The following is a 10,563-nucleotide window of genomic DNA, read 5'->3' as shown; positions in this document are numbered from 1 at the left end:
GTATGGTCACATCTAATGGTGTGGTTACATCTGACAGTGTGGTCACATCTGACGGTGTGGTTACATCTGACGGTGTGGTCACATCTGATGGTGTGGTTATTGGTCGCAGTATGGTCACATCTAATGGTGTGGTTACATCTGACAGTGTGGTCACATCTGACGGTGTGGTTATTGGTAGTGGTGTGGTCACATCTGACGGTGTGGTTACATCTGACGGTGTGGTCACATCTGACGGTGTGGTTATTGGTCGCAGTATGGTCACATCTAATGGTGTGGTCACATCTGACGGTCTGGTCACATCTGACGGTGTGGTTATTGGTAGTGGTGTGGTCACATCTGATGGTGTGGTTACATCTGACAGTGTGGTCACATCTGACGGTGGGGTTATTGGTAGCGGTGTGGTTATTGGTAGCGGTGTGGTTACATCTGACTGTGGGGTTACATCTGACGGTGTGGTTATTGGTGGCGGTGCGGTTATTGGTAGCAGTGTGGTCACATCTGACGGTGTGGTTATTGGTAGCAGTGTGTGGTTATTGGTAGCAGTGTGTGGTTATTGGTAGCAGTGTGTGGTTATTGGTAGCAGTGTGGTCACATCTGACGGTGTGGTTATTGGTAGCAGTGTGTGGTTATTGGTAGCATTGTTGTTGGTGGTGGTGGCGGCAGGAGGGGGGGGGCCGCTCTCGCCACCGCGCCGGGCGAGGCGCTCACTTCCTGCCGTCGCTCGCCTAATGCGCGAAAGCCTCGGCCTAGAGGGCCGCGTCTCTTTTTATTTTTTTCCCCTCTTCTCTTACAACACCCCCCATCATCTCATCTCCCTGCTCTCTCTCTCTCTCCTTCTCTCTCTACCCTCTTTTGTTAACGCTGACTCGGATTCTTCTCCGGACACTCGCTCTCCGCGTCTCCTCGAGTAATTAAGCGTCGGCGTTTCTCGCCGCGAACGCCTTCGGGGGTGGTGGTGGTGTTGGGGTGTGTGGTGGTGTGGTGTTTGTGGTGGTGTGTGGTGGTGGTGCGTGGGGTTTGTGTCCGCTACAGTTTAATTCGACGACGGTCCGCGAAAATCAGCGGTCCCCGTGTCCCACCAACCCCACCGCCGCCACCCCCACGACCATCCCCGGACGATTCTCTTCACCCCCGCCCCACGACACCGGAGTGTCATTTTCCTTGTCCACCCTCTTCACATTTAATCGGTGGACGTGTCTACACTCATCTCCCCTCTCCTCCTTCTCCTCCAGCTGCATCAACTATCACCGACTTTTTTTGTGTGAGAGAGAGAACAAAACAATTCAAGCTCTTATTTTTTTGGGGGGGGGCACCGTGCCCCCGGCCCCCCTAAAACAACTGCAAACGGTGGAGCTCGGCGGCCCCCCACTGGGCCCCCCACGGCCACCCTCAGCTCAACAAGACAACAAAAAGCCCCCCACCCACGAGGCGCGGACACGGGGCGAGACACAAGACTCATGGACACGGGAAGGTAAGTGGTGGAGGGGTTTTGGGTTGTGGAGGTGAATGGAGTAAACACCGTGGGGGAGGTGAAGGAGGTGGTAGTGGTGGTGGTTTTTGTTGTTTCTCTCCTCTCCCCTCTCCATTCTCTCGCGAGGCGGAGATGCCGAGGCCTCGGGGCCCCGGGGGCCGTCGTAGTTCGCCTGCCCGGGTTGGACTCGGGGCTCGGGGGGCCCGTGGTGGGGTGGCAGGAGGCGCTGTGATTACCAATACTTGACAGTACATATCGTAATATAATCGTGGATTTCGGCGTTGTGCTGTCGGATATACTATGTGTTACAAGGCCCAGTAGGGTTTCGTGTCAAGATTATGCCGGGTGTGGGTGTTTTGTTTCAAGAGTTTTCCGCTGCATAAAGGTGTAGCTTCACTTTAATCGATATTGATAATCGACGTACCCGGAAAAAGCTCGCCGAATTCTAATACTTTTTTTGTTCAGGAGGATCCTTTCGTTCTTATAAATGGTTGGCTTTTAGGTGGTGACACTGGCATCAATAACTGCCCTCTGCTGTTACAATCCTTAAGTCTCACCACTGATATTCAAGAGTCCATTCTACATTGAGATGTTTGACTTAGCTGGGTGACAACTGTGATCTCATCTTGCGTCAATAACAGCACTCCCGGTCGATCCTTTAGTTGTTTCACCATTTGGGAAGCCTCGTCGAGTCTCGAGACCGATTGGCAGGAGAGTCCTGCCACATCGGGATGTTTGGCTCATGAGCTGGGCAAGGGGGCGATGCTCAGCACTGCCATCTATTGGGCCCCATGCCAATTACACTCGGCAATCTCCGGTAGTTCACACAATTCAGCGTGTTGTTTGTTATTGTAGTAACCAAACTCGTACTCTGCTTTACCCCCCTTTCCTAGATCCGACGAGGTGGGTCGTATTTAGGGTGACGAGGTCGTTAAGCAAAGGGCATCCTCGTATTCGCTATGGCACCTCGCCATCCTTCAGCTTTGTCGTGAGCATGTGTCACTTTTGTCCCCTTGCGAAATGGCAATAAATGAGGCTGTTTGTCTCCACGTTAAACTGAGATTGGGCAGTCTCTTTCACGTTCATCAAGCCTACGGAGGAAGCCACCTTTTCGTTACCGGTGTGTTCCAGCAGACTTGGTTTAAGCAGGAAACGCTGGACACGAGTTTCGTACAGGACTGGACTGTACAGTATACCAATATTACCGGTTGTAAAACACCTTTGGCTCGTTTTTAAAAATTTCTTTTTTTGCCACTTTAAATAGGAAATTTTTGAGAAAATTATCTAATGTATGTGTTATATGCAACCGGGCACTGGGTCTGTATGAATAAGTATGATACATTTATTAGTTATTTGAATCGAAATTATTTGAATCGAAATTTCACCGCTTTTGTTGGGTGGGTTTCGAATAACTTAACATTTTTACAAAATGGAATGGCTCTACTTGAAACATTCAACTGGCATGATGTACTTTTATTTACGCGTGCTGTTCATTTGGTTGTACGTACATTTTACTGATAAGAGTTGTCTGTGATATTTTTCACATGAAGTCATTTCGCCATTGTTATTCCACGGGCCCAGCATGCATTTGCTGTGTTATAAAAACAAATGACACGTTGCATGTTCGTCCTGGTTTTTAGTTGGATAAGTATACTTTTGTAAATACTGTATGTGTACATTTTCAGAACTCTATCCTTATTACCACAGACCGGGATTCCAGTTCAATGAAGTTGAAATAAGCGCATTTTAATCTGTTGCAATATGCAGAATCTAACTCGTAAAAAAGGATGCCCCTTTCCAAAAAAATGTATCTGTTTATGAATAGAATGACTACAATTTATTTTACATTGATTTTAGATTGTATTAATCATACTTCAAACTACTCCGAGAATCAATAATAATCTAGACTGCCCTATTATTCTGTATACAGGTGATTGGTTCAATGGGATTCACATCTTACTTCATTCCCAATAATCCCCATGAGCCTAAATTAAAAATAAATAGCTGCGTTTTACCACTGAAAAGCATGCATGCACCACACTGATATGGTATGCAATAGTTTCTGAAATAGCTGAAGTGTAAAAATAAAGTGTAATTGTCGTAGAAGTATTGTAACTTAATTAGTTGTCACCTCAATCGAAGTGCAATTATGTGCTGTAGTAGCAAAAACTTAGAGGAAGATGTCATTTAGCTGCAGGTCACGAGACGTGCATCACCGTTCAAGCCCTCTATTGGTCAGTGTGTGAATTAATGTGTTCAGGTACTGATCTGCCAAAGAGGTTGAGTTTGGCCTTTAAAAAATATAAGCAGCGCTAATATTAAGTAACTTGATGCATGTCAGATAATATATTACAATCGTTAAACTTTATGTACCTGCTTACATAACAAGCCGGAATCTTAAAAGCATGTTGTGTTTGTGTGCTGTCATACAATCTCATTAGGTCTGGCATTTGACAGCGATATGGCGGTGGAAGTAGGACACGGAGACTAACGTCTCCATATGACAACCCCAGCACACATTTCGCACAGTGTTCTCAGCACGGACATTCGACGTTGCAAAGTGAGTCCTCTGATGCAACGCATGTCAAACGAAATAGCCGATGGTTGTTTTTTGTACTCGGCAGATGTTTGACATCGGAGGGAGCGCATTCATTTTAAATGCATGAAAAATGTATGCCCGTTTACGTTTTAATGATTTCACTTTCAAACTTCAGTACATCCCCATAGCTGTATTAACAGTTTTGAAGAGTCTGCCTTTATGTCAGCCTTGCACAACAAACCAGTAGTTGTTGGAAAGAGGAAAATATTAACTTGTCAAGCAGTTGACAACCATCGTGCATGAATTGGAAATTGATGGTTGTCATTTTTTGAGAGCCGAACTATGCTTTTCCGTTTGTAGACACTTGACATGCTTTTTCAGAGGGAAAAATTCCGAAACCATTTGCTAAAAATATTACCACACAGGTCAGGTTTAAAATAAAATATATACTTTTGTATACCATTATGCGCATGTGGCTTTAAGAGCATGTGCCTATTATAAGTCCATTTATATGCACGTTTGCTTGTTTCCATATGCATATTTATGTACAATCGAGTCATCTAACAATATTAAGACTCCTTTTTTTGTTTATTCAGGCCATGGTGTTTGAGAACCGCAGCTCACGCTACGCACCCAGCACAGGCATGACACCCAAGGAGCTTTGCGACAATGATGACCTTGCTACCAGCCTGGTTCTTGACCCCTACCTGGCCTTCCAGACTCATAAGATGAACATCAGGTATGTTGCATAGGAAAATCATGGTCAGACAGTTCACGCGGCCTTCTCAATATACCCATTTCACCCTGTGCTCCTATCGTAACTTTACACACGAACATCCACAAATTACATTTATTTTATTTTGTCGAAATGATGCCAATTAATTCAGAATTTTCTGAAAAGCATGGTTGTTTATTAAAAGGTTTTGATTTTGCCGGGCATTAAAAGTGCTCTGTATTGTAGATTTCGTCCTGTGAAGGGGCGGCAAGAGGAGTTGAAGGAAGTGATGGAGCAATTAAAGAAGGATGGTGATATAGAAAAAGCCTATCTGGGTCTGACATCTGGTGATTGGGCTCGCCACTACTTCCTTACCAAGAACAAAGTCCAGGAGCAGACCCTGAAAGAACATGTGAGTGTAAATGTCACCATCTGATTTTTATGTTTGCAACATAAATGGGAAATCAAGCTAAGATTAAAAGAGTGGGGCACGTTTTGATATGATGTATTTTTGTGTTCCTTTGTACAGGTGTTCCGGTATCTTCGTCCATTTTTGACTGAGAGTGGCTTTGAAATCCTGCCGTGTAATCGCTACTCTTCGGAAACAAACGGGGCTAAAGTGGTTGCAACAAGAGCGTGGTATGATTTCATACTTTGGCAGTGTACAGAAAGATCGTGAAGATTTTTGTTATTGTTGTTGGAGTGTGTAAAATCTGTACATTATTAGCATTTGTTTCACCAGGTGAGAGTTCATTGAGATTAATTATTCATTTGCAATTTATTTTTGAGTAATATTGACATATGGAATTTCAGTTAGTGCATGGGCATAAAATGGTCTACTCATGTAAATGGTGTGACAGGGTCTTTACTGTGCAAACTTACAGCTTTACAGATCTTGCCTTTTGCAATTTATGCACATAAACAGTAATTCTAAAACTCCTTTTCAGGAAGAAGAATGACAAGATTGAGCTGCTTGTGGGTTGCATCGCAGAGCTGAGTGAGATTGAAGAGAACATGCTTTTACGTCATGGCGTGAATGACTTCAGTGTTATGTACTCCACACGGAAGAACTGTGCACAACTTTGGCTCGGTCCTGCAGCCTTCATCAATCACGGTAATATGAAAAACCCGAATGGTTATTATTGGCATATATGCTTGTAAATGCCATGTTATTGACATTTGAATGCTAGTTTAAATAATCATAACATACAGAAAGTAATCTAATCTTGTTGTACTTGTGTCTTTTGTTTGTTCATAATTTTGGGTTATACCTGCATGGACCGGCTTGGAACTAAACTGCAGACTGCAGGCCGAATTGCAAGGTACAAGTTGGGTACTATTGCACAATCTGACATACTGCAAACATGCCACATAAGCTTTGTGGTAGGACACTTGCAGTTGCAAAGAATCCATGTCTTGACTTACGATTTAACATTGTCGTGGTTCTTCAGTTCGTGTCAACAGGGCGAGACACGGCCTGCGTGAAGGTGCTTAGAGACATTGAGCCTGGTGAGGAGATTTCCTGCCACTACGGTGATGGTTTCTTTGGGGAAAACAATGATTTCTGCGAATGTTACACTTGTGAGAGGTAAGCATGTGTGGCCCCTGCAACATCAATACACAATAACATTTGGCATACAGCACACCCGTGACGATTTTATTTCACTGAACTTGACTTTTGATTTTGTGTTTTTAAAGGAGAGGAGAAGGTGCCTTCAAATCAAAAGCGAAAGCCAACGTCGAAGGCACAATAACTAACAGCAAATACGGTTTCCGGGAGACTGACAAGCGGATGAACAGGTTAAAAAAGCTGAGCTCGACAGGCCAGGATGGATGTCGGGATAAAACTGCCAATCCTGCTCTACTTCAGAAACAACAGCACTTGAGTAGGCATACCGTTCTTAAATGTCACCATTTATAAAATTGTGTTCGACTAGAAAATGCAGGTTTTTTTTTTAATTGCTCTATTGTAGTTGAAATTTTGGTAGTCATTGCTTTTCTATTTTGCTGCAGTACAAGAAGGACCAACGGGTCGGCTCAGGAGGAGCCGAGGGAAAGACAAAAACGCATGGAGCCTGCCAAGCTCCACCCTCACCACGCCCAACAGCTGTGGCTGTGACACAAAAAAATCGAGAAAGCTGAACAGGACCAAGCCAGCCAAATCCACCAGACAGACAGCAACTAAACACAACTCTTGGGCTGAGTATTGCAATGGTGTTGGCCCCAATGGCAAAGCTGTCTGGAAAGGCCGGGGCTCAGACAGTGGTGGGCTTAACAGCAAGGCTGTGTATAAAGGAAGGATGTCAGATAGCATGGCAAATGGCAAATTAGTGTGGAAGAACCACGCTGCGGATGGTGTCAATGGAAAAGCTGTTTGGAAGGGTAGGATGTCAGGCAGGAGGGCTGTATTGGTTAATGCACCCCTAGCCCAAAGAAGATGTGAGAGAAGGACCAGATCGTCTACCGCTTTTGACGAGATGCTTGCAGAGTGCCAGCACGCAAATGATGAGGACGATGCGGAGGTGGTGGAAGTTGATGGAGATGTTGAGGAAGCACAAACTGAACGGGTTCGAGTTTCGCAGTCAGAAGCGAGCGACAATCATACAGACAGTGTGAAGCTTGCACCTTACCAGAGGAAAGCTTCACAAGGTAGCCGCCGCAAGAAGAAAAGGCAAATGAGACGGCCCTTAAATTTGGATAAATCTGGTAAGGCGTGTGATACCACAGAACTCACTCCAAGTCTCATCAGCCCTCTGTCAGACTCTGTATGGGACTGTAATCGAGAAGCATCTGAGGCAGACCCAAGTACACCCACAGCGTGGTCACCGAATGGTTTCCTCACTGCCACCTCTACAAACGAAAGGCACGATGGCGCAGTGGATGGTCACGTGCTGGAGAGGGTCAAAAGTGGCTCACCTAGCAAACGAAAAAAGAAGCATCCCATCACCCGCTACGATGCACAGCTGATTCTGGAGAACAACACGGGCATTCCCAAGCTGACTTTGCGACGGCGACGCAACTCTGGTCACGACAACGGCGAAGGCTCGGAGTCAAGTCCGCACGAGTGGATGCAGCACAAGATGTCCCGCGAACGGCTGCAAGAGCGTGTAGCTGCAACGGACGCTACGTTTTCTCACGGCAGTGGTGGCAGTAGTGGCAGTAGTGGATCCAGCGAGGGTAGCTCGTGTAGGGAGGACAGCCATAATGACGAACCTGACGAAGGCGTACTTTACTTTCCACAGGTTAAAAGGTTGCGCCTGATTGTTGGAAACGATTCCATAGACATTGACATTTCCTCTCGGCAGAAGGAGCTGGCACTACGGAGACAAAACATTAACAGCCATGGTGAAACTTGATAAACGTTGCACATAAATTGTCACTGTCCCGAGTTTATCTGCATTTTATCTTGAGGCAGCTTATCTGTTCCTGTAAGTTTCTTGAAATAACATTACCAGATGTTCAATTCTCATCACACTTCATGTTTCATTTGTTCACATGTATAGTGCTGGGCCATAGTAAACTTGAAAGCATTATCAAATGCAATCAGATTTTGCAACTGTGCTTTCAAATTTCTTAACTCTCAGCTGGTTAGTCTCTATATACAACTCTACACTGTACAGTACTGTAGTTCAGTCTTATTTATGTTTTTTTTTCCAGCAAATTTTACAAGTGACAACAAAAGTAAGTAAGAACATGGGTGATACAAAAGCTGTGGTCACGATAGTGAGTTTAATCTGGAGCTTAAAGTTCCTTTACAAAACTTGAATTAAGTTGAATATACAGGATCTCCATAAATGGTGTGCATTCTAATGCAGCGCTTGTGGTGCATTTTATATCCTACCTCTGTAATTGCTGTAAACATAGTACACTGACTTTAAAGTACTAGAGTGAGATGGATGTCTTAAATAGGGTGTTTACACTTGCCTGTCTGTCCCATCTGATCCCAGTTTTGCTCTGACCCATATTACATGCAAAGCACTAATATTATCACACTTGTGCAGACTACTACATTGGCAGTTTTTTGAAGCTGAAGTTTCACAATGTATCTGAAAAGTCACTTAACACAAATAGCATTTAACTTGTAAAATTCATGGCATCCAAATAAGTATAAGCAAATAGCGCAAGGGTGGACTGGGAGGCAAGGAGGGTAGTGTGGCAAGTATAACACTCCCTGTTAAAGGCTCTTTGCAGTTAGATCTGCATATATGTTGTGGCTGAACGTGTGAAGGTATTTTTAAAACCGTGATAAAAAAAACCGCACTGTGACTGTTTTAAATCCTTTAATCGTTGATTGAATGCAGCCACACTGGCCTTGCAAATTTTGCTGCACAGTTGTCTGAGGTTTTCTAAACATTGCATTTTACAGCAAACTTTGAAACTCTATGGGTGGTGTAGATTTTCTTCACTGGTTTTGGTGTTTCCAAAAGCCTTCATGAAAAGTTTTTATTGCAAAAATAAAACAAAGAAGATTGTAAGAATAAAATGCAAAGCAGCGGATCATCAATTTTGGTCTTTGTTACACTACGTTTTTATGTGTATAATTTGTCCATATGCTTACCGATTAAAAAAAATAGTTGACAGTTGTCTTTCACTTTATGTATTATATGCAAGTGTGTAATGTACATTGGTGGTGCTGAATTAGCAATGCATTCCAACGGTGCAATTTCATTAAACAGTACAGTACTACATGGATATGTTAACTCCTTTACACTTGTAACTGCCACTGAAAATGTATAATTTACAAAGATATCTTCCATTTGACCTATTGTGCCATTTACGACTTGAAGCATTGCAGATATTTTAAATCATGGTATAGAGGGTTACTTACAAACAATCTCGATTGCATACTGCAATTTTTAAAAACTATTGTCGTGGTCTTATTAAATTGCCAGATTAAACGTTTGGAATATCTTCAGTCGATTTTAGACTGCTCATTGTAAATAACACTTTGAACTACATGGCCATGCAAAACTCTGAAAACACTATACTAAGAAGCACAGTGATTTCTTGGACAAACGCCTAAATATATCAGTTTTTTAAAGTTTGATGAATCATCTGGGCATGCCACTGCAGCTCACATGGATGATAATGTAAGGTAATCCAAGAATTCAGGCTGGGTTGGGATTACCGCACCACCGTTCAACAACGGTCTGTCGCAGTGATGTCGCCACAGTGCTTGTGCCAGGCTAGTTGCACGGAGTCAAGTGAAATGTCGAAAGTGCTGGCAGGAAGTGGACATTCCAGATATTAGGAGTTAATTGAAGTGACTGCTATACATGCACCACCTGTACTTTTTACAATGCCAACTTGCTGTGTTTTAGCTATCTGGTGTGCTGCCTTTGTCGATTCTCTACCTCCCGTTGTTGTAAGAGAGTGGCTGATTTCAACTGTCAAGTCATTTTTTTATGAGCCCCTTCTACAGAGGCTGGGTCTTAACACCACTGGTTGCACTTTTCAACAAAACCACTCCATCTTCTTGGTTCTTTCGGTAAAGTCACGTAGAAGGGAAATAATAAAATTAAAACATAATAAAAAATTCTCACGACGTTTCGGCCACTACGCAAGCAGCAGTCCTCAGGTGAAGAACAGGACCATTAAATCGAAAACCACTCCACTAAATGTCTGATACCACATCAGTCCATGTTCTATCAAGCCTTATCCGGCCAATCAAGTTTCTTGGGGAGTCCGTGCTTGCAAATTTGGGCAACTCCCAACGATGCATTCTCTCCAATTGGAGGCGTCTAATGATGTGATTATGCCAAGATACAGTATTCGGGTATCTGATATCATATTCCAGCATGGTTAAATCCATGATGGAACAGACTGAATATATGTCCA

The 10,563-nt window shown here is 43.7% G+C and overlaps 1 protein-coding gene across 3 annotated transcripts; it reads left to right on the top strand.

Moving 5' to 3' along the window:
• The first annotated feature begins 761 nt into the window (after window positions 1-761).
• Window positions 762-9,305, top strand: LOC144720333 (histone-lysine N-methyltransferase KMT5B-B-like). Of its 3 annotated transcripts, none has more exons than XM_078597026.1 (10): window positions 762-1,471; window positions 3,913-4,031; window positions 4,607-4,749; window positions 4,972-5,137; window positions 5,255-5,364; window positions 5,673-5,839; window positions 6,028-6,047; window positions 6,177-6,313; window positions 6,424-6,611; window positions 6,739-9,305. In XM_078597026.1, exons 2-10 carry the CDS (start codon window positions 3,972-3,974, stop codon window positions 8,079-8,081), a joined length of 2,334 nt encoding a protein of 777 aa, XP_078453152.1. In that variant the 5' UTR covers window positions 762-1,471; window positions 3,913-3,971; the 3' UTR covers window positions 8,082-9,305. The 3 variants fall into 3 exon arrangements, with proteins under 3 accessions (XP_078453152.1, XP_078453150.1, XP_078453151.1); XM_078597024.1 differs by having other exon boundaries at window positions 4,957-5,137; XM_078597025.1 differs by lacking the exon at window positions 762-1,471 and adding an exon at window positions 2,436-2,459 and having other exon boundaries at window positions 4,957-5,137.
• The last annotated feature ends 1,258 nt before the right edge of the window (window positions 9,306-10,563 follow it).

This window comes from Lampetra planeri, chromosome 8, assembly GCF_965212315.1.
Source record: "Lampetra planeri chromosome 8, kcLamPlan1.2.h2, whole genome shotgun sequence".
Lineage (NCBI taxonomy): Eukaryota > Metazoa > Chordata > Hyperoartia > Petromyzontiformes > Petromyzontidae > Lampetra > Lampetra planeri.
The sequence above is the reverse complement of the archived record's forward strand: the minus strand, read 5'-3'. Positions and strand labels throughout refer to the sequence as shown.